This window comes from Astatotilapia calliptera, chromosome 8 (assembly GCF_900246225.1).
Source record: "Astatotilapia calliptera chromosome 8, fAstCal1.2, whole genome shotgun sequence".
NCBI classification, from domain to species: Eukaryota; Metazoa; Chordata; class Actinopteri; order Cichliformes; family Cichlidae; genus Astatotilapia; species Astatotilapia calliptera.
In genome coordinates this window covers 17,425,823-17,450,117 of record NC_039309.1, presented here as the reverse complement: position 1 = coordinate 17,450,117, position 24,295 = coordinate 17,425,823, and the positions used below count along the sequence as shown (strand labels likewise).

General features: G+C 40.6%; 1 protein-coding gene across 1 annotated transcript in view; it reads right to left on the bottom strand.

The window, feature by feature from the left end:
* Window positions 1–784: 784 nt before the first annotated feature.
* antxr1c (ANTXR cell adhesion molecule 1c) overlaps window positions 785–24,295 on the bottom strand; it is a 36,111-nt gene continuing 12,600 nt past the window's right edge. The window contains exons 3-18 of the mRNA XM_026177156.1: window positions 24,084–24,155; window positions 22,331–22,412; window positions 22,177–22,207; window positions 22,016–22,089; window positions 21,797–21,865; window positions 21,285–21,365; window positions 18,766–18,826; window positions 17,403–17,501; window positions 17,140–17,209; window positions 13,707–13,785; window positions 11,719–11,814; window positions 11,588–11,626; window positions 11,368–11,469; window positions 11,094–11,261; window positions 9,837–9,917; window positions 785–1,378 (exon numbers count right to left, since the gene is read on the bottom strand). Coding sequence (XP_026032941.1) covers window positions 1,115–1,378; window positions 9,837–9,917; window positions 11,094–11,261; window positions 11,368–11,469; window positions 11,588–11,626; window positions 11,719–11,814; window positions 13,707–13,785; window positions 17,140–17,209; window positions 17,403–17,501; window positions 18,766–18,826; window positions 21,285–21,365; window positions 21,797–21,865; window positions 22,016–22,089; window positions 22,177–22,207; window positions 22,331–22,412; window positions 24,084–24,155 — 1,468 coding nt within the window. The 3' untranslated portion in view covers window positions 785–1,114. The remainder of the gene's footprint in view (window positions 1,379–9,836; window positions 9,918–11,093; window positions 11,262–11,367; window positions 11,470–11,587; window positions 11,627–11,718; window positions 11,815–13,706; window positions 13,786–17,139; window positions 17,210–17,402; window positions 17,502–18,765; window positions 18,827–21,284; window positions 21,366–21,796; window positions 21,866–22,015; window positions 22,090–22,176; window positions 22,208–22,330; window positions 22,413–24,083; window positions 24,156–24,295) is intronic.

Genomic DNA, 24,295 nt, shown 5'->3' with positions numbered 1-24,295 from the left:
TCCGTTCCCACATGCTTTGCTGTCCAGCAACAATCCTCCCTGATTTCACAAATGCAAAGTAAAATACTTTCCCAAATAGCCCCATTCACTTTATATGAGACAGAATATTAAGTTGAACTGCTATGCAAAATAATTTTTTTGCTTATCAGCAAATAGTCACATAGTCTTTTTCACAGCCATATGAAAAAGAAAGGTTTACCAGGACTCTAATCAGCTCTGTTAAAAACTCCTTACATCCTTACTGGAGTTCATAAAGTAAGTAGAAGCAAGTCGCATCATCACAGCAAAGTCACGCTAATGCCAGACCATGCAATGCTCAGAGAAACAGCAAAAATCTCAAGAGCTACATCTCAGACTCAACAGGCCTCGGTTAATATGTTAAGTACTAAAATTCACGACAGTAAAGTAACAAAAAGACTGAACCAGTATGGCTTGACATGACAGCACGAAAGCAGGGCTTAGGTTTGTAACGTTGCATCTGAACAAATCACAAGTATTCTGGAAGAACAATGTCCTTTGGACAGATAAAACCAAAGTGGAGTATATAAAGCATATAAACATAAACTTCCTAATACCAACTGTCAAGCACTGTGGTGGAGGGGTGATGATTTCAACTTGTTTTGTAGTTAAAGGACCTGGACAGCTTGTAGTCACTGAGTCAAGTGAACTTAAGCAATGCCATAAATATCCATCCATCCATCTTTTCACGTTATTGCTGCTAATGGTGGTTCTACAATCCTGGGTTGCACTTTGTTTTTCACAGAACTGCACAGAGGCCTGTGAAAACTTTTTCATGTGACTATATTTTATTTTTTTGGAGGTTCAATCTTAAATTGCCACATAAAAAACTACATACAGAGCACAGTTAGATATCCTGTATTAAAAAGGCTTAATTGTCAGCTAACAGTTTCACTTGATATGCTATCCCATACCAGATGTGGCACACAGAACAACTGGGATTCAATATACTGCTGATCTTTGGCTTATAGTAGGAGTACCTTTGGCAGTGAGGCCCACAACCTTCAAAGTGAAAGAACTAGTCAACAGGACGGTAATATCAATGTGATATCAAAGCAGGTGCATTGGTAAGGTGGGAGGAGTTTGTCTGTGTGATTTAGGGTCGAAGGCTTGGGGGAGGACGCGATGGCGGTGGACAGGGAAGCCCTGGGGGAGTGCGTGATGGCGGTGGTCCTGGGGGCACCTGGCCTGATGGTGGAGATCTGGCAGGGGGGCTGGTGGCAGTGGTAGATGGTGGAGTGGTGCGAGTTATGGGGCGGTAGTCTGGTGGTGGTGGCGAAGGGGTGTGGATAGGGGTACGAGGTGGGGCCTTGGCTGCCGCTGACTCCTCTTTCACTCTTGTGAAGTTTATGCATCGACCCTAAAGGAAAAGAAAGAAAAGTGGGATTAAAAAAGCTTTAAAATAATTTTTAAAATAAACATAAAATAATTATATAATCCTGTTTTCAGGTCTTTCATGTTGGTTGGACCCCAAACTTAGTCCAGACTGAAGTATTAGCAGATAGTCACGGTGATGAATGATATCTAATGGCGCCTAGCATTAGCAACCACGATGCTAATGTTTACAATGAAATATCTAACCAGCTGTAATAAGGCTCATCTTGAAATGATCTCTTTGTCTGATACAAAGAAATCTTGTAAATAGAGTCATGCAGAGAATACATGTAATTTTTTTCCTACCGGCTAGCATGCTAACAGGGCTTTGAATGTAAACCACACAGCCACAAATCTGCACAGTCAGCATATTACCATGCTAACTAAAACCACCATATGACCATCCTCACAGAGCCTTTTGCTGCAGACTCCGACCCCTTCCTAAAATAACACAAATTTTATAATTTACCCTTCTATGCGTTCACACTAAAAAGCACAGCTGCATGAAATAAAGAGTAAAAATAGGACAGCAACCTATAAAACAAAATTTCACCCTGCTCTCCAGCGCATTTTTAACTCCCGAATGTTCAGGTTGTTGTGGTGACCAACAGATCGCACAGAGGTTAGGGATGGAACGCCCTAAACTTCTGAGTCATTTTGATTACAAGGCAACTGATCAGGTTACCTTGAGTAGATAATCCTTCTCCAAACAATCACAGTTAAACTCAGATTCACTGCAATCATTCTCAGACATACTACCAACATGGTTACAATCAATCTCTGTCAGTCTGTCTGTACCAATGAGCTCAACTCATCTGCATCTCTTTGCAACTGGTCACAAAGGACCTGTGTCATTTTGCTGTTAATTTAGGGTAAATATGATCTTGGAGCAGTTTCCATCCATAGGATCACTGTAGCATAGCAACAACAGTAGTTTTCAGTCAGTGATGGTACGTGAGGTGGGTTTTTTTTGTGTGTTTATGCATGTTACGTTCTCATCTTCAGGATAGATAAATATAATATTACTTATGTTCAGCAAATGCAGCAGCTGCATGGCATTTGTGATCCAATGCTGCTGTACCCATTTCCAGTCATCACACTACCTTGCCAAAATTCAAGCATTGCACAAATAAATTAATAGAGTATTACATGGAAAAGTACTGAATGAAACATCTGAATTGAGACACAGAGTATGTGTTGTTAAACGTGGTATTTTTTTAAGATAACATGGAAAATACTACAGATAAAAAGCATCTGATGCAATATATAATACATAATCTATACATGAGAGTTGTTTTAGATTAAAAAGAATCTGGAGGAAAAAAGTGTCTAATCTAAAGTAGGCTACATCTGGGCTAAGAAGGCATCCGAGCTCAGGTCATGGTACAGTCACTGCTCTTTGTATGCTTGTGTGTGCCAGTCTGTGTGTGTGGCCAGCTGGTGTTCCAGATTATGCTTAAATCCCCGCTTTTACGCCCCCACTCCAAATTATCCCTGCTAGTCCAATGTTCTGTACCGAGAACTGTAGGTCCGAATGCCGACGGTCCATATGGAGAGAGAAGATTAGGGTTAGAGGCTGGGGCTGAACTGTGCCAGAGGTGGTAAAAGTTAGCAGTGAAGCTGGAATACTTTAACAGGTTGACTTATCAGGGCGTAAAAGCAACAAATTTATTTAGACAGAAATCACATTTTAGTTACTCATAAAATGTTACACCAACCACTGGTTTCAGCGAGTTCACAGAGGTCACTGTTACCAATGAAACTCTACCCGCTGCATAGCTGCATGCGGTTGGCAGTCAGGGTGGAATGAAGTAATGTTAATCTGCTAATAAGCAGTATCAGCGACTTGAGCCGCAGGTCCCTGGTTTTACATAGTGGAAAACGAAGGAATGGGAAATGATGTCACTTGTAAAACTCTAATGAAAAAGACCTTAGGCACAAGGGAAGATAGATTTTGATCTTTAATGTTAATATAATGTGACAGTGTTGCAGATAAAGCACGACAGTGAGTAAAAGTGAGACACAGAGAAAAATAGCCAGAGAAGAAATGAAAGACAGAATAATCCAAACTGAACTGAGAGAATTTCCCATTCTTAAGTTTTTCCCTTTATTCAAGCCAACCAACCTCTCCTGTCTTCTTCCATTTAGCAAGAACATCTCTGGATCTACAACAGACTCCACTCTGGCACTGATGTTGACGTTCATCAGAGTAACTTAAAGCTAAGAGATACTTTAGATGTTAAAAATAAGGTAAATATATAAAAAATGCATGATGCAGATTAAGCAGTGTCTTTTTCAGCAACACATACATACACTCATCAGCCACTTTGTTAGGTGCACCTGCTCAGCCCGCAAATATCTAATCAGCCACTCTCATTGCAACAACTCAGTGCAGACATGGTCAAGACTACAAGTAGGGTTTGATCCACCATGCAATACCAAGAAAGTGTTTGATTTGCAATGGATTTATTTTTCAGCATGACAATGATCTCAAATACTCCACCAATAATGAAAGCACACCTGGACGGACAAAAGAAAACGCAATGAAGAACTATCAGTCGTGGATTGGCCTCCCCAGAGCCCACACCTCAATGAATCAATCTGGCATCATTTTAACAGAGAACAGAAAAACGCAGCCAACATCCAAAGAAGAGCGTCTTTCAAGAAGCCTCGAAAACTTTTTCAAAAAAGGTGTTTGAAGAATAACAAAAATCATTAAACTAATTACACTGTGGGGGGCTGAGATAAGTATTTAACTAAGAAATGTTGACATTAATTGTATGTGAATTTTGTTTCAATTTCTTCATCCTTAATCCATCTTTGCTTCTTGAACGTCCCTCTGTTAGCACCCAGCTGTGGTTTGAACCTCTCGACATTTTCCTGGATTAAAGAAAGCCACACTCGCTTGGTCTTTTTCACTGACCTCCACCACTGTCTACAGTCTTACCAAGGTCATTAAATTGTCTAGGACAACGCAAAATGTATGTGTGTGTATGTGTGAGAGAGTTTTGTTCAGTTGGCTTCTGAAGACGGGCCTGGCAGACATCTGCCAAAGGCATTACCTCGTGTCCTTCAGCCAGCTAAATGGCTCCCTGTAGAGCTCCGTGTTTATGTCAGTGAAAGACAAAGAGGGGAGGCACTAGCTCTGCTTCATACTGTACACTCTGACGTCAGTGTAATGGATGTGGTTTGGTGACACACATTCGCATAATGGCTAACTCCGTTCTCCAGTTTAGAAACTTTTACTGTAACTCTTCAAGTACACACACACATTCTCACACACTGCTGCTGCAGTATTTTTCCACGGTTAAAAACAGGCTTTTAGGGATGAAAACTCACATATGGCAAAGAGTCAATGCTACTGCATTCGACAGCAAGTCAAATTTGTGTTATTTCTGATTATTCGACAAACATAAATGTCTGTTATAGTTGAAACAAAAAAATCAAATACCAGCTGAATAAAATGCTTAAAAACAGAGTGATTTATTGTCACGCTGGAGATTTAGCTATGCTGCTGTCTCTGGCTGAAACCTCTTTGGGAGCACCAAAAATTCCTCAAACATCCCTTTGATGAACAATTTAAAGAAGCAGAGATGTTAGTAGGTTCATTGCTGAGCGAGAAACAGTGTAGTCATTGCTCTATAGAACACTACATATTTTTAAGCACTACAGGATCCTTAAGTAAATTTACCTGACGCTCAGGAGCACAAACACACTTCCTCTCTTTAACCCTGGACAGCTCATCTGAATCACAAATGTGGCTCTGGTATCGCCCACTTGCTAATTTAAATGGCATCTTCTTTCAGGACCAGCTGTCCCACTAACAGAACAGATGCTGGTTTGGGTATTTTTTTGGCAGAAGGTCGTTCCTCACCAAATGACCTAATTTTAGTCAAGTCAGTCAATCCAAGTCTTTTGCATTCATTACCATGAATCCATCATCCTATATTAAAAAAGCACAATCATGTTTGGTGCTGTTATCTCATTCAGTCGTGGCCGATAGCCGCCCCTCCCTCAGCCTGGTTCTGCTGGAGGTTTTTCCTTTCCACTGTCACCAAAGTGCTTGCTCATAGGGGGTCATATGATTGTTGATTTTTTTTCTCTGTATGTATTATTGAAGGGTTTAATTTACAATATAAAGCGCTTTAAGGCGACTCTTGTTCTGATTTTGTGCTGTATAAATAAAATTGAATTGAACCGAATCGTCATACTTGATCATCACTGAATGTCCTCTGACTTTTGTTTTAGCAAGGGAAAGTTTTAGTTCTATCTTTTTTATACACTGAACAAAAATATAAATGCAACACTTTTGTTTTTGCTCCCATTCCCCATGGGATGGACGTAGAGACCTAAAATTCATTCCAGATACACAATATAACCATCCCTCCCAAACAGTGGTCACAAATCAGTCCAAATGTGTGGTAGTGGGCACATCTGCTATATTGAGATAATCCATCCCACCTCACAGGTGTGCCACATCAGGATGCTGATCTGACATCATGAGTAGTGCACAGGTGTACCTCAGACTGCCCACAACAAAAGGCCACCCTGGAATGTGCAGTTTTTTGCGCTATTGGGGGTCTGGGGACCCAGAACCGGTCAGTATCTGGTGTGACCACCATTTGCCTCATGCAGTGCAACACATCGTCGCATGGAGTCTATCAGATTGTCAATTGTGGCCTGTGGAATGTTGGTCCACTCCACTTCAATGGCTGTGCGAGGTTGTTGGATATTCGTGGGAACTGGTACACGCTGTCGTATACGCCGGTCAAGCACATCCCGAACATGCTCAATGGGTGACATGTCCGGTGAGTATGCTGGCCATGCAAGAACTGGGACATTCTCAGCTGCCATCTGCCCTGAACAATGTGAACCATGATTCATCCGTGAAGCGCACACCTCTCCAACGTGCCAGACGCCATCGAATGTGAGCATTTGCCCACACAAGTCTGTTACGGCGACGAGCTGGAGTCAGGTCAAGACCCCGATGAGGACGACGGGCATGCAGTTGAGCGTCCCTGAGACGGTTTCTGACAGTTTGTGCAGAAATTGTTTGGTTGTGCAAACCAATTGTTCCAGCAGCTGTCTGGGTGGCTGGTCTCAGACGATCTTGGAGGTGAACCTGCTGGATGTGGAGGTCCTGGGCTGGTGTGGTTACACGAGGTCTGCGGTTGTGAGGCCGGTTGGATGTGCTGCCATATTCTCTGAAACGCCTGTGGAGACGGCTTATGGTTGAGAAATGAACATTCAATGCACGGGCGACAGATCTGGTTGACATTCCTGCTGTCAGCATGCCAATTGCACGCTCCCTCATTGCTTGTGGCATCTGTGGCATTTTGCTGTGAGACAAAACTGCACATTCCAGGGTGGCCTTTTGTTGTGGGCAGTCTGAGGTACACCTGTGCACTACTCATGATGTCAGATCAGCATCCTGATGTGGCACACCTGTGAGGTGGGATGGATTATCTCAATATAGCAGATGTGCCCACTACCACACATTTGGACTGATTTGTGACCACTGTTTGGGAGGGATGGTTATATTGTGTATCTGGAATGAATTTTAGGTCTCTACGTCCATCCCATGGGGAATGGGAGCAGTAACAAAGGTGTTGCGTTTATATTTTTGTTCAGTGTATAATCGTGTTATCAGTGAAAAGAAAATGGAACAGCCAAAAAAGATTGAGACTGTATCTGATCCTACTGAGCAACTGCGTGGGTGTCTGATAATACCAGTGTTTCTAGTAGAGTGATCACAATCATTTCGTTACTAAATTAACCGTCAATCAGATACTTTTGGATAAAAAAAACCCCAGACATACACATTTGCTTTCTTATTTGTTTTGATATAATAAATAGTTCTTTCTTGGTCAGAGTTTTTGATTGGTCCACTGCTGTGTGAGGACTGTAAACATCTGTCTGTGCAGTCTACAGCGTACAGGTTTAGACTTTGTGTCTTAATGACAGAAAATAAACCAATGAGCAACCAAGCAAACTGTGAGTTTTCTGACAACAATAGGAAACAGCTTGTGTACTGCTTGATTATTAAAATATTTTGGGGTTTTTACCATCATTAAAAAAAACAGGAAGTTGCATTACCACAAAATGAGTTCACTGTTACAGGACTGCAGCCGAAGTCAGTCCCCAGGGTGACAGTCATGCTGTTGCAATTAGCATAAAGAAACATGCATGCGGGAATGCAGATGGAACTAATTTAGAGAGTTTTCTTATGGATTTGAATGTGTGCCAGCTTTGCAGTGTGAGACTGTAGATCTGAAAACCTCAGGATGAAATTGAAAACCACCAGCTTTTCAGGTAACATAAAAGGGAATGAGGTGTCTGACTCTTGTTTCTGCTGTTTCCTCTTTAATAAAAACATATTATTCTGCCTGGAAACGAGCCGGCACGCTGGCCTGTAGGCCTGCTTCTTTTGTTACAAACCACAAATGACTGGTGGAGGCGACATCGTTGGAAAGAGAGGATTTCTTCAACAAAATAGGCATTGCGTCATGTTGAGCTTGCCCGAGCAATCATCATTAAAAAAAGCTTTTCTGAGTAAGAGAAATTTGTCATTAAGGAAATCTCTTTTTATCTGTGTGCCAGGTTGTCTTTGGTGAAGATGGAATTGGAAGCTGAGGGTGACTTTTTTAGGTCTTGGGGAATCTGAATGTTTATTATGTGGCTGCAAATTCTATCGCTGTACATGTTCGTTGTGCCCAGAAAACAGTCTTAAATGTGGAATTCCTGCTAAAGAAGATCACTGGAAATTTTCTGCTAATAAGGCCGGATTTTAACTAGTGCTTTGGATGGGTCCCGATCAGCAGGAGAGTGAGCTATGGAGAGGAAAGAAAAGAAACAGGGAGGAAACAACTGGCAAAAGGAAAAAGGTGGAGAAGAATCAAGGGAGGGGGAAAAGGAAATGCTAACAACTGTATATGTCACCAAAATGGCTTTGAGTCAAACCATAGAGAATTTGAGGGTAGTGCAACACAGTTATGATCTATCATTGAATTACAAAGTTGCCTTTAAGACCAACAGAGTTGAAAATAATAAGCAACACATTTAAACATTAAAACGGTCTTTGCTAAGATTGTCGGCGGGATTTAAAGCATCCCTAGAGAGCTTCCTCTCCCAACATTCAGCCCAAACTCTTATCTAAGGCTTTTTGATAGAAAGGCCTCAGGCATTAAAACTAAACCATGTGGCTTATCTGCTCTGAAGAAGAGAGACTTTTTACCAGCTTACGCGCACGAACACATCACAAAACTCTCCCGTTGAGCTACAAGGATGTGAGCTGCGGTTTGGCTTAACATCCGATTTATGGCGTATAATGTGAAGCAGGTGTGAGATCGAGGCTAGCTCAACAGCATGGAATGGGCTAGCTGAGGTGTCAGCCAGCACAGCCACACCAGGAGTGAATGAAGTGCGCTCCCAGACGGTGGAAGGGAGGGCAGGGTGAGCAAACAGCACAGATGAGCTGGACACTTTTAAAACTGCACCACTTCTCAGCCTATAGTGGATCACCACTCATCTTAGACACTCAATACGCACTTGGTCAAAACTGTGCAAGTAAATGGATACATCCATTATTAGTGAGTTCGATTTGTTCCTACTAATTGATGCACTTTTATTGCAGCTGACCAGTCACAATGTTGTGATGTCATAATTTTGCAACAATCAATTCCAGTTTCTTTATATAGTACCAAATAACAAGACAACAACAATTGCTTCAAGGTGCTTCACATTGTAAGATAAAGACCCTACAATAACAGAGAGAAAATACTTGGCAACAGTGGGAAGGAAAAACTCATTTTTAACAGGAAGAAACTTCCAGCAGAATGACGCTCAGGGAGGGGCAGCCATCTGCCATGACCGGGTGGGGGTGATGGAATACAAATTTAACAGGCAAACTTCACATGAGAGCGGCTAAATTAGGCTACTTCTGACTGCCCACTGATCTGCAAGCAACTTTGCAACCCAACTTGACCATAGCTCCTCCTTTTATGCTGAATGTGACTTAATGAACAGTGTAGCTGTTGTCATTGACGCCTGCTCTCTGTGTTAGGGTGTTGCTCTTCCACCTCTGGCTTTGCATGTGTGTTTAGTTGCCTTGGTAACTAGTGATGATTAAATCTATCAGCAAGTGTTTCAGTTGATTTATAGTTTTGAATTGAGACGCTTGAAAACCAAGGCTTTGAAATCAGGGGTTCATTATTCCTGAAAAACTCCCTTGATTTATGTGCCACTCGTATTACTATTGGATGAAAAATAAATCTTTCTTACTTTTGAATTCTCGCTGTCCAGTGAAAAAAAAAAATCAACAAGATGGCACATATGAAACGAACATATAAAAACATGACATATAATTTAAGATGGAGAGAATGCAGTGAAGGAGGGATGACCTTGCAGATGAATTCTTAGACATCTGATGAAACAGAGATACTTACATGATCACCGGGCTGGGGTCTCATTAGAGAGACCTGGTCATACCCACGGCGGAACAGAGCCCAGATGGCGTCCAGTTTCCCCTGAAAAAGAAGCAGAGGAGCAAGAAGATAAACAGCTGGCCAGATGTGAATTGCACACTTCTCCACACTGCAATCTATCACCTAATAAAAGACTGCTCATACTGACTTTTCTATATCAGCAAACATTTGGTCTGTGGTTCTTTTTCAAGGCTGAGACCAGGTTTTAATCCCAAACAAACACCACGGCAGCTGATTTGACTGATTAGTTCCTTCCCCTCTGGATAAAGCTGCTGAATCACTGATTAGTCACAAAGACTGCTGGATATATTTTAGTTAACTCCGGTCATGAACGCTTTAACCTTTAGCAACATAAAGCAATTAATAAAGCATGATAAAATACACGATCTGCCAAGAATCAGAGCGTGGGCTTACTTCTCAGAGACAGGAAAGAGCTGATCCCAGCTAAAACAACTGTAGGAATCCAGCGTGTATTTTACTGTAGACAGTATTTAACATTTGACAGAGCTGAAGGGCAAATGTTTTGAGATAAAATCTTCTGGATTAACCGAATAAAAAAATGCTAAAAGATGTTGCATTTGCTTGGACAAATAAGCAGTGGTGGCATGGATCCTAAACAGAAGTGCACTCACACATCAAAAAGTTTTAGAAAGATGGGGCCAGCCACAGCCCAATTTCCACATTCAGTGATCAATTTACAGTATTTACCCCACAGTTCAGTGTTCACATTCACCTTCTGTACATGCTGTTAGGCTGCTGTGAATGAATTATGAATGCAGCAGTGTGTACAGATAACAGTACGCTTACTGTATGAAAAGCGTCACACAGAGTGGTTTTATTTTAGGAGTAATATTTATGCTGTGCTGGCAGTCTCACTATGGGCATGTGTTGGTGCTATGGCACTATCAACTAATTACATGTATATAGCATGTATATAGCATGTATATACATGTGTGCTGTGTGCTGGGAAACTTCTGCTGCCCTCATGCCTTTAAAAAAAGTCGGTGGGTGAAAATTCAAAAATGCAAAGTGGTCTGAGTGTAAACAAAGCACATTTTTGACTTTCTAAAAAAGGAGGGTTTTTATGTAAGAGTGGTGAGCGTGAATTCCTGAACTAAATGCAAACAGTACGAGCGTCTATACGGGATAACAGAGTGTGTGGGTATATTTTACATTACAGTGTCCCATTGTGTGCTGATTCTGTGAGGCTGTGTTTACCCGGATGGGCGTGTACCACTTCCGGCTCTGAGGTGGCTTCTTGTTCTGAGGTTTCTTAGGTTTTGGCTCATAGGGTTCGTACTCCTGCTCTGGCATTTTCACCACAGCGTTCTTTGGCTTTTCCAGCTTAGCCCCCTCCTCAGTTGAACCCTTCCCTCCCCAGCGCACCTACAAGACGGTAGACCATACAAAAACAGAAAAGGTCACTGTAATCTGTTGTCTACAGATTTAATCGTGACTTTATTTCAGCAGCGTAAATGCATCGTTTTGACACCTCCATCCTCTTGATTCCCCCAATTCCTCTTCCTCCATAATATGAGGCATCCACAGTGGGCCACTTCTTTTTGGGAAGACCGTCGTCATCGTCATCTGACTCCTAAACACCGGTACACAAAAGAGTTTGTCTTTCACAGATGAAATAAAGGTGCAGGAAAGTCTTGGGGTATTACTTAGTTAGGCTGTATTTATGTGCGTGTGTGTGTGTTTTGACTCACAGGCTCAGGAGGAGGTGGAGGAGGAGGCTCTTTGATCACCTTTAGACAAATAACAGACATGCCATGATTTTAAAATAACATAACATCAATGCAAGTGTTTATTATTTGTGAAACTAGTCGGTGTTTCTTACCACAGTGCAGCAGAGCGGCCAGAACCACCACAGGAAGAGCAGAGCAAGGAGGAGGAACAACGCCAGCAAGGTGATCAGGAGAATGGTGCCCTCGAACTGGAGGGCAGACACAAACACACGATGCTAGAACATTACGACAAGTGCACCGTGCACATCATGTTTCACAGGCTGGACATAGATGCTAGCTAAAAAAACATGCAGGCGCCGTATCTCCAGGAGATAGAAGGAAGATGGCAACTGGCACAACACCTGATAAAAGTAGTAGTACAAGTAAAAAGGGAAAGTAACGCTGACAATTTTAAGATACTTGTAAATTATTTTAAAAGTACCTCAACTACCAAATTTGTGGCATGTATACATCCATAGCTCTGATCTGGGACCTCGCTGCCCTTCTTCACTCATGCATAAAGTGCTAGCCTTCCATGTATGCGCATAGAAATCTTGACTTACTTGTTGTGTAGTGAGATAGACAACACATATATAATAAAAACGGTGATGTAGTGACTGAATGCTCGTATTATCCACAGTGGTAGTGCTGACAAGAAGAAGTAGGACAGTATTTTCAGCACTAATAGCAGTAGCGACAACAGATTAATCATAGCTGTGGTATGACTGATTTGAAGGAAAATAGTAAAAGCATATAGGCTCTAATATTCATGTTTTCCTTTCTCGAGGACAGTGGTTAATGTGAGCTTTTGCCATCCCTGACTGAATCCTTATGTTGACATTTCTCGCTTTAAGCTAGGCAGACGTCCGCTGGCCAAACATGGTTCTCATTAGAGACCACAGATGAGGATCACATGTGGTTAGACTTTCCCCTATCTATCTATCTTGTGGCAAAGCTGTGGAGGATTTATCTGAACTCAGCAGTGGGGCCCGCTGCAGAAAGCACGTCAGCGGTGCCAAATGATTATTTATTAAAAATCACCCGGATTATGATTTCCTGTGACAACAACTTAATTTGCAGAAAAGTTAAAACAATAGATGGTGGGGTGGGGGTGATGGGGCAGGGTTACTGCTAGCAAACAATGCTGAAAATTTTAATAGTGGCCACATCTGCATTTTGCTGCTTTTTCACATGTGAAGTGTGCGTTTTCTCCCATGCAATATGGGTGTTTTTTGTGGGCTAAGTACAAAGGCTGAAACCCCTCAGTGTGACACTTTGACAGATTCTGGGGAAAGGATGCAGGGGGTCAGTGGGTTTGTGGCTTTTGCTTTCAGCTTTGATTCAGAGACTCCAACTTGCACGTTGTTTATTGCACCAGGCCCTCCAATCTCCAGCTGACAACTTTCCGTGCCTTCTCGAGCCTGGTGTGACTTCAGTCTATATGTTTTAGTTTAGTGCCATGAGGCAGCTAATTGCAATGGTATGTCTAATTGAGGTCTCTTTATCATGAACCACAACACAGTTGTTTAAATTTGCAGCGTCTTCGTGGATATGATGCTGCGTGGATGGAGGCGGTGCAGCTTCAAAGACTGCATATCTTTTTGTTTTTTGGGCCTATTTAATATGTTCCAACATACCAACTTCATTTAGTTAAACTGCTTTAAATTGCATTTGTTAACTTGTTTTCATGGACTGAAAAGCTGCTCCGTTTCACACATGCACCACCTCTAAATAGCAGTACCAAGAGTGCATCTGTCACAGATGTTTCACCCACAAAACTAAAATATTAAACCGGGAACTCCAAGGTCACCAAGCAGCTTCTTTAACCTTTTTTTGTGCCCAACACACGGAGGTTCATAAGGTCTTTGTTGGGTGGCTCACTGCTACCAACCTCTGTGGTTTGGCTACCAAAAAAAAAAAGGAGAAAAACAAAACTGAGAGTGGAGAAAGTGAGACAACTAAGAAAAGAGAGAAATGTTGGAGAAAGCAGAAGAAGAAGCAGAAGAAGAGTACAAACTACACAAACGTTTTTTCTTTCTATTTTTTGCACAATTAAAATCTTTGCAGTGTCCCTGCGTGGATACATGAAGCTTCCACTTACACACTCTGTGGTGGTGATGTGAACGTTGCTGCTGATGAAGGACAGACCGTCGTTCATGCTCACTTGGAGATAAATCACCCTGAAACAACACACACACGCACACGGATGAAGGAAAGGAGAGTAGATCAGTGTTTGGGTATAACATTACAATCCACGCTAAGCGAATTTAGATCGGTTTATTTAGTCTGTCTGAAGTTTTTCCAGCTCAAGCTCGACTTTGTTTGATGGGAATGATGTCATTTAAACTTGGGTTCGTGCCAAATAACGTCACCGAACTGTCTGCGAAAGGCGAGGTGGTTCGTTACATGTGAGAACGAAATCTGAACTAACAGGGAACGACCACAAGAGCGGAGGATTATGAGCTGAAAGTGACAGATTTTTAGCTTAGGAGAAAACTGAAATCTGAGCAATTTCTTTTCTGCAGTAACTCGAAAGAGGTTGCTTTTGACTGTTTCCAGCTGCGAAAATCTCAACCCAGCAGGAGGAAATGTTATTAAAAACTCTTCCTAATAGATGAGGTATGCGCTGAGTCGTGTGACTCTTGTTTACGAGCCCCGTATCACTTGCAAATTGTGTAATCTGACTCCAAATAAACCAAACCTTTTTTAAAAAAAAAGAAAATAATCGGCAACGGTTAATAAACAAAGACAGAAAGTTTAGAGTGTTTTCATGTGACTGATTGTGCAACACAGCAGGCACGGCAGCCAATCCAGGGAAGAACTGAAAACACAACCTGCTAGTTCAGGCTATTTTTTTATGGTTCTGGACAGGTTGTGTGTGTTTTTTTGTTTTTTTCCAAGAAATGACAACATGCTAAAAGCATCACGAGGAATAACAACAACAACCACTTCTCCTCTTTAAAGGCAGTTCATCATATCTACTTGGAACTACAAAATAATTTGTTCAACAGATCTCAAGTAAATATTTTTCTCACTTCAAAAATGTATAAACTTGCCAAAAAGAGTACAGAGTACAGATTTGTGTCTGTATTCCAGTGGAAACCATGTAGGTTTTCCTGAAGGCCTGAATCCCTTCTCCCTTTGAGAGGTGAAAAACAATTCAAGTGACCCCCAGAGACCTCTCCGAAGCCTGTTGTTATTCACTTCATAAAAACATGGATGAAAGGCATGCCTGGATGTGAAAGAGGTATAACAGATGGAAAGAAGGTGGGTGCAGACAGAGAGGTGAGCTGGGTTAGTGGGTGAAGTTCATGATCAACATCATACGGATCGTGCCGACGACAGACATCTGGACACGAGTGGATCGAAACCTAAAGATAGCCTAGACCCGAGCATGCGTTTGATCACTTCTGCATGGATGCCGACTCCGTCTCCTTAGTTCAGGTCTGGACATCTGTAGACAGAGTGTGGTATTAATAGCATCAGTCCACGTATGCATCCTAGCTGATCTCAGTGGCTGACTGACGGCATTTTAGTTTCCATATTACCAATAAAACCAATAAAAATGTCATTTATATAGCACCAAATCCTAATGCTAACTAGCGCATCTGTTAAGGGCTAAATAGAGATTAAGTCCTTTTGATATGTAGCCATGTCATCAAGTTTACTGCAGCAAAAAATGCCAATGGGAGTAAAAGGCCAATGACCATCACTGATCATAGTGGTCTGTAGTATAATGTAGTGTCTCATAAAAGGAAACTATTACAAGAAAACCTGGGGAGGAAATGTAGGCTGGTGTAATAGACAGCTATTAAGTAAGGAAGTGAAACAGACAGGAGAGATAAACACCCACTCACACTTTTAGATGTGCAGTATAGAAACGATACACTGATTAATTGGTCAAGAACCTACTTTATTAGTCTGAGTTTCAGAAGAGTTTCAAAACCTCACTAAGAAGTTTTTACACTCTGCTGAGAATCATACATAAACACACATGGCAAGGCCAGGGTAGGCGCTACATAGCTTTGATCAGCCGAAGCTGCAGAAGCAGACAGCGCAGAGGAGTGATGATGGGCTCAAATAAGGAGGTAATGATAAAAGACAGAAAAGAGAGAGAAAAATAAACAGATGGGCAGGCAGGAGCTGTGGTGAGGTTCCACAGAAACTAGCAAATAGGTCAAAAAGAGCCAGCCTGGCACTAAAAGCTGCAGAAGTGGAGTAAAAGAGAGAGTCTGGAGGTGGTGTTTAGATTTGAAAGAACTTGAAAGTTTACAAGTGCTAAGGTAAGATCAGAACAACAAACAAAGATCCAAATGAATCTAATCAGCGGGAAGTTGTGGGGTTGTAATGCCACCACATCTGCTTTACAGTCCTTCCACCTTTGACTGAAGTTTCAGCATCGGAGCCATCACTCCAGGTTTCCTAAATCTTTCTCCAAGGACGCAAATCAACTTCTCTCTGCTACCGTACCACAGCCAGCACAAATATTACCTCTAGTGTTAAATAAAGGAATTTGTAAACAATTATAGAAATACAAGAAGTACCCTAAAAAAGTCAAGAAAGAAAGCGTGAGAAGAGAACCTCTGGTATTAGCTGACAAGGTCTCGCCTGCCTACTTTGTGTGTTTAAAGTCTTTACCACCATCCACTCAACCTTGTATTCTGTGGCCCAGTGTACTTTTCTTCCCATAAAGACTTAGGTTAGAGAGGTTTGTGGATTGTTGATGTTGGAGCATAGTTGGGCTCTAAAAGGAGAACACAGCTAGCTGATGAGAAGCAATTCTGGCCCCTTCTTAGGTTACACCGAGAACTTGTGTGACAGTCATGTGGTCAAAGTTCGAGTAGGCCAACCTCAGTTGTCTTAGTTTTCAGAGCCCTTCATTGCCCCTTTGAACACTGACAGAAACACTTCTTTTTAATGCCCTGTGATCCTGAACTTTAAAATGCAGCTCATTTTTTCTATTGCTTCATGAACCTCAACAAGCACAGATCCCTGATTTGAATCTCATCTAAACTTGGACTACAATAATTTGAAAGTCATTATACCAGAACTGATTCATTTTTGGACACTTCAGAGCAAATTTTAAACAAACTATTGATGTGGTATCAATTTACATGCAGATGTGGAACAGTGTTAGCTTTTATTACGTTTTTCTTCTTGAGGCAGTACTTTCTATCTATGTCTACCAAGAATTTGCTTTAGTTTTCACTGCTCTGTTCTAATTTACGATAGAACTAAGACGTATTTATGAAGGGTTTACCACTGAATATGCTGCCACAGTGAGAGAGCCTCTTTTATTTTGGTAAGCTCTACTGGGATCGAGAACGGAGGAATCTGGCCTCGGATGGGGATCATAAACAGCTAATGTACAGCAGGCGTCTTATGGTCTGTGCACATATACATGCGAATATATTTATGTGGTCTAAGATGCACATGGACGGCACTGAAGTATGAGCACTTTTGCTTGAAAGGGTGATGAAAGTGGATCTGCATAACTAAATGAAATCATGAAGTTATAAAGAAGAGGGACTTACTTTCCAACTTCATCGATAACAGGAGCTGGACACAATAAGAATGTGTCTTCTACATCAGCTGGCTTTTCATCTACAAGAAAAAAGAACTGAGCTATGTGGCATATATGTAGCATGTACAGACAACATACACGAGTGAAAAGTGAATTTTGTTTCTTTGTGAGGGTTTCTACTTTTTCCTCATAGAAACTGTATACTAATAACACATGCATCTGTCACAATTCAGCTTGATTTATATTAAGGAAACAAAGCATAGGTGTACTCACTGATGGTGATGGTGTCATTGATTTTGAAGCTGCAGAGCACCTGGTCGATGTTTCTTGCATGGAGAAACCCATTCCCTTTCACCACCACTTGAAAAGACTCTGGTTATACAAGGTAATTTTACATTTTAGACACTTGGCAGACAGTCTTTGCTAAGAAAAATCTGACACTTTATTACTTTATCCTAAACAAAGCTCACTTTCCTGTTTAATGTGGCACAGTTGCACACCAGCATGGTGTGATGTCTCTCTAATGATGTAGTATTATTTCAGAAAAGCCAAGAAGCCTCCAGCTCAGCTCAGCTTAGCTTATCAGTCTCACACAGGTCGTTCTATTTAAGCCTCTCCACAGTTGCTGCGCGTCTGCAAGCTGCCTTGCAACCCACCCTTATTGCAGCTCCTGCTTTTCTTGCTGTTTCTGACTAAATCAGTGCCACAACTCCTGTTATTAATGTCCTCCCTGGCTTGCACTTATGCACCTTTGCAAATACAAGGGTTTTCTCCATCTTATCCATGTCATAAGGTGGATGAGAAAATAACAATATCTTGACTGTAGTGGACCTGAGTGAAACTGAGCTTATTTTTCCACCATTGTCATGTAGAGAAAATAGCATGGGCCTTAGTCTCCTTACATTGCTTTAAAATACAATAAAAATGAATAATATAAAATAAATAGAACTAATGTCTCTGCTGGACCTTAAATAGTTACAATGTTGCCTGTCAAAAATTGAAACTACTGTTATATATCAGCCGTATACGTATATAATAAGGTTAAATCTGTGAGGCAGCTTGCTCTAGCAGCAGGCCATGGTATAATATTCAGTGTGAAGTTAAATAATTTCCCTCTTTATGGGTGAAAGTAATTCATTGCTTCATAAAAGGCAGATGTGAAAAACAGTCAAAGTCCTTCTGCTATTGCCAGAAACTTTTAATCCAACCCTGCTTTTATCTGTTCATTTGTGGCTTTTAATGTCCATTTATTGTTGCTTTAACTGTCATAATCTTTCTCTTGGCAGGAGAGTAAAGAATGGTGTCTACTTTACATCATATCTGCAGGAAATCTCACCCCTGCCCCCCGTCTCACGGTCCCTCCTTTTAATGAGACTCTAATATTTAATGAGACTGTAATATTATTCCCTCCGTGTTACCCCATCCCAGCAGATTTCCTGTAAGTAACCTGGATGGCCATAAATGGTCATTTCTTTCAGTCTGGGATTGTCATAATTCAAAGAAGCCGAGACCAGGCACCCACTAATGAAAATGACACAGTGGAAGGAGCAATGGTTTGCTGGCATATGTGTCGATGACTCAGGAGGGACCGAGTTCAGGCTGTAATTGTGAATGTGTGAGTTTTATAGCTCCTCACCTCCTGCACAAACACTGGAAGGCTCAGCTGCCAAAATTTCAATGCAGGATTTCTTGATGATCTGGGGGAGAAAAGACAGCAGTGATTTTTCCACATTTATTTTGATACTAGCCTTGTTCATGAGCCAAGAGCTCAATTAATATGTTTTGAGTATATTTGGGAGTCATCTGATGTAAAATAATCCTTAATAATACTTATCAGTGTGTGTCTAAAAAACAAGTTTGGGTTAAACCTCTTCCCAGAATACTCAAAACTCTCCCTGCTTTGCAAATACAGCTGAATACTTTCATGTTTTGATTTCCTTATTATTTTAGTACAATGATGAGTTTTTCTCCCTGGTGATATTATTATTGAGTCTCTAATTTCTGTCTTTTCTTGACGACTGATTTGTTCTGAGTTTCAGTTTCATGTGTCGTGGTTAATGTCTTGATTTTTATCTATGACAGTTGCAGTTCGCACCCTTTGTCTCATTTCTCTGTTTTTGTGTTGGTTCCTCTTTGTTCCCCTGTCTGAGATCTTGCTAAGTGTAAGTATTTATGTAAGCACTAGTGCTCTTTTAGTTATTTCCTGTTATTTCCTGCTTTGAAAGATCTTATGTCTTGATTACCTCCATCAGCCTCTAGTTCCCCATTCTGTTTCCAATCCCCAGTTAGTCATGTGCATATAAATAATCCTGTTTGATTTTTGTCACATGATTTGTAATGCTTGCGATTCATTCCCCTCTTTTCAACCCTTTGAGATCTTCAGTTCTCTTTATGGATTTATTTTACATTGATATACCTTTTATCCTACCTTTTAGCAATTAAAGCTTTTAGCTGTTGGATCCTCCGAGTTCTGAATCCTGCCTTTTATGACTCTGACTCTACACTCTGCACATCTCATTGTGACAACTTTATCTTAAATTATCAAAGTGAAGGGACTAGTGTAACTTACTTTCCGATGGTTATGTTCTCCAATCTTAATACTTTTACATTAGAGATGTTTAAAGCATTAATAAAAGCAAGACTTAAAAATGACCGATCCTTTAAATAGGAAGTGAAAATCTTTTAAAAGAAATTCCAGCCTTAGATATTTTTCAGGGTTTTTTTCTTTTTTATATACTCTGCGTAATAAAACAGTGAGACACACAATGCATTCCATTAAGGTCAAGGAAAAATGATTTGGTAATTACATAAGATAATGTTTTTAGCTATTTGACCATTATCAAACTCTTGGAGCTACAACGGATTAAATGTTCAAATGACAATCATTTCAGCTGGAAATGATCTGGTCACTGGCTAACGACTATGAGCCTACCTTTGTTTATTATTCGCCGAAAGGACGACTGCAGCTGAGAATATTAGGCTTTAGAAAATTGTGATTTAGCTGAGTATATTGAGATTTCTCATGTGATGTCATTGCCTAAAATTTGGATGTGATACAGCCACAGATTTCAAGGGAAAATTACATTTTCCCAGACTGATTGGCAGCCGTTCCTGGAGGTTGCTGGCTGTTGGTGGGTGAGAAAGACAGCTTTGCCTGTAGATTCACGTCTGTCTGCAAACACTTCCAACTACTAGCTGAGTGGTATTAAACAGAAATGGAGGTTTGCCTCAGAGCTTCAGCCAACATGTTTCAAAAGAAACAACTTTCACAATGAAGGTCTCCAATTCCGGTTTGTATTGCAGTTCTTACATTTTCACTTCAGCTCAGAGAGCAGCTGGCCAGTGTTTGTAGACAAGTCCATCACTTCCATGCAAACCACGGGAGACCGCAACAATATCCTAACAACCAAAGCAATCACAAAGAATGTTTCTGCCGACCAGCTGAGGAACACACATTTTTCCCAACTGACAGGTAGGCTGCTAGGGGAAAATGGGGGTCACTGATCAGTCAACAAGACCATGTGACTCGAGATTTATCAGTCATTTTCCCAATGACTGCCATAAACCTCAAACAACCACTCTCTACCAGTTGATGAATACTAATTTGACCCCCATGACCGGTGGTTGCCAGATGTTCGTGAACAAGTCTCAAACCTGCGCGACTGGTCCTTGATTCACTTGATCCTACACTGTCACTGTGATTGTCACAGATCCGAAACTGAAAAAGCAAAATATTGCTCAGTGAGCTGATAAAAAGCTTTTTTTCCACCATGCTAGCTGTAGGAGAGAACGCAAGTTGAAGTAGCTTACCCTGCTTGAACTGAACTCTGACTGTGTGTGTTTCAGCCAGTATACACAAAGAGTTACAGTTCTGCGTGTTGCATGACAGAATACTGAGCAGAGAGTTGAAACCTAGACAAGTCGAGCACTGTATTAACTGGTCTGAGAGAAAATAAAATCTAAAATCTTAAAGAGATATTCAGTCATTATGAAATTGTACAATAGTGTTTTCAAAAGTCAGGTTTTGCTTTCAAATAAACAACTGTTTAAAATGACATTGCAGTGAAAAGGGATCTTGTGTTGAATATGTAAATACAGATGTCTGAACGGAGCCTGTATGGGCTAGTTTCTCTGCAAGGAAAAGTATTTATTTACCGAATCAATGACACCCCGCAGGGCGTGGAAGCCTCCCAACACAGGAAACACATGTTCAATGGTGTCTGCAATGGTGGCCAGCTACAGTGGGAAAGAAGTTCAGACAGAGGTACACAAACAGAAGAGAACAGAGGAAGGATTAACAAACTAAATAATCAAAGGAGGCTAAATAAACTTCAACAATGAAAGATGAGGCCATGACAGGGGGAAAGCTGCCTCAAATGCACTCATACTCATTTGAAGCAATTTCAGATGTTTTAGAGGTAAAGAACTGTACAGTAAGAGAACATTTGAAGAGATCAGAGTTAAAAATCACTGGAGTTGGTTCACAGGGAAAATGATGGGTTACCCAATTTGTAAGATTTCTTCTTTTCCAGAATAATGAGCACATGTGGTAGAGTACATGTCCTGTGGTGAATTTTTGCTTTTTTCTCTAATCAAATGTCTTATATTTGGGGGATTAAAGGGAATAAACTTCCATATACTGCACAAATTTGTTACATCTGAATTACCTGTGTCTCGTTGAAGTCTTTGACACCAACACAGTACACAATAGCTCCCAGAGATCTGGCTTCATTCGCCTGTTTGAACAACAAAGGCAAAAAGTTGAGCAAACTCCAGAAAACTGTCAGTCATGAAGCTAATGAGAGCAATTCTGCTTCCAGTTTAGCCCTGTTACTGAGCTCTAACCAGAGTCCCCTGGAAAATCAGTGTTAGTGTGAATTTGTTACCTGATGTTGTGCATCTCTAAGCTGATGCTCATGTAGCTCTCCATCAGTCAGAGCAATAATCACGCTGGCAGTACCTGCAAATCATATACGCTGTGTTGTAACTTCACCATGTGCTCCATTGTTGCCCAAAAAATGAGATAATTATGTTTATTAATACTTACCAAAGTTCTCTTTCCTTATCTGCTGATTTGCCTTTAAATAAAGTCATAGCACATTTCAGATTTAAACAGGTAATAGAAGGAGCCTTGAGTAGCTCTGTTCTTAACAGACTGATTTTGCAGTGTAAAAATGTTACACATTACAGCACACACTCACAAGCTGTAATCCGAGGTGCATGAAGGTATCTCCACCGGGAACCTCTCTGTTCAGTGCGTTCAAACCCTTCGTGATGTCGACTCTGCAGAAAGTAACAAAGCACAATTGGATTCCTGTCCTGCCTGTGCATTTCTGGAAGCTAACCTACGGTACTGATTAAACTTTTTTGGTTATTATATATAAAGCAAATACAGAGTTTGTACAATTCTAATGAGCTTGAAAGTCAATATTTGGTATGACCACCATTATTCTTCAACACAAACTCAACTCTTATATTCAAGCTTTCTTATAATTTTTTTAAGTATTCAGGAATAGTTCTCCAGTGTCATTCAATAATGCTGAAGTTTGGGCTCTGGGGAGGCCAATCCATGACTGACAGTGTTTCATTGTGTATTTTTCTATCCAGTTATGCTTTTACTCCATTGGCAGTGCATTTGGGATCATTGTCAAGCCGAAGAATGAAGCTGCTGCCAGTCAGATGCTTTCCTGATACTGCATGGTGGACTGAACTCTGAAACTACTTTTCTGCATTCATAATTCCATCAATTTTTACAAGATTCCTACCACTGACTGAAATACAGCCCCAAACCATGACAGATCATTCACCATATTTTATGGATGGCTCTAGATGCTCATTGTTATACTTCTCAGCTGACCTCCTTCATATATATGTAGGGTGATTATTTGCACCAAAAATTTGAAATTTCATCATTCCACAAAGACCTGTTGCCACTAATTTTCAGTCCAGTTCTTGTATAATTTGGCATACCTATGCCTTTGTATGTATGTAGAGCAATGTGATTCCCAGCAATCAGCTGAATCACCTTGGCATATCTCTGCAGAGTATGCCAAGGTGATTCAGCTGATTAGTGGGTATCCCACTCTTGGTGCAAAAATACTATTTTATATTCTATTTATCCACTAAACTATGTTATCTTTGCCAATTTCTTGTAGATTCAACTAAGGAAATGAGAAGAAATAATAAGATGCTAATAACAAAGTGCCTATAGATACAGCTTAAAAGTTACGTGTAGACACAAAACTGGTTCAGAACTTTTTCTCAAAAATACTTTTAAAACACAACAAGACACTTGCACACCAAGCCAAAGGAAATAGTGCTCTGGGGATTCTCAGAGCACCAGTATTTTGCATCAGTTGCTGTTTACATTTTTGCTTATTAATTACTGACTCACTTGGGACTTCCTAGCACTCCTGTTTTCAGTTTTGTCTTTATTAGTTTAATTTACTACTATTAGCTTCTGGGGGATCCCATCTTGCTTACATGTATTCAATATTTGCATTTAAGATTTTTTTTTTAACTGCATTAAAATCGTTGCTTCTTATGTGTTGTGTTCCTTTGAGCTGTGAATTTATTGACAATGACATATTTGGGGGCTTGACCAGCAAAATATCTGAATACTTTCACTACTTAAGGATTATTCTATTCTAAGCTATAGCCACTTCTGTTAGAAATGAAACTTGTTTACACAATAGCAATTATCAGTGCTCTCATTCTCATTCTTGTCTCTTATTCAACAAATGTTATTCTGTGACAGTTCCACAGTGACATGGGCCAATTTTCAGTTTTATCTGCATTGATTCTGATGCAGTGGATTAAGTTTACTGTCGCGTGAGATCACTTCATGCTACAAAAATTTGCACACGAAAACACTCAGCTAATGTTAGCTGTGTCTAAATACTGACATTAAAAGGTTGTATTCATTGTAAGGTTATATAAGAGAAATTAATTCACCTGTTTTCCGTCAGTTTCAAAATGATGGACGCTCTTGAGGAAAATGTTATGAAAGACATCCTCAGCATAGGACTATAAAAGGTAAAAAGAAAGAGCAAATAAAGCATCACACGTATTATTAACGGTTCACCCAAAAGAATGACCAGGAAGTACAGATATTAGTATTCGTCCACTAAGGACAACACCATGTGTGAGCAATACAAACATTTCTA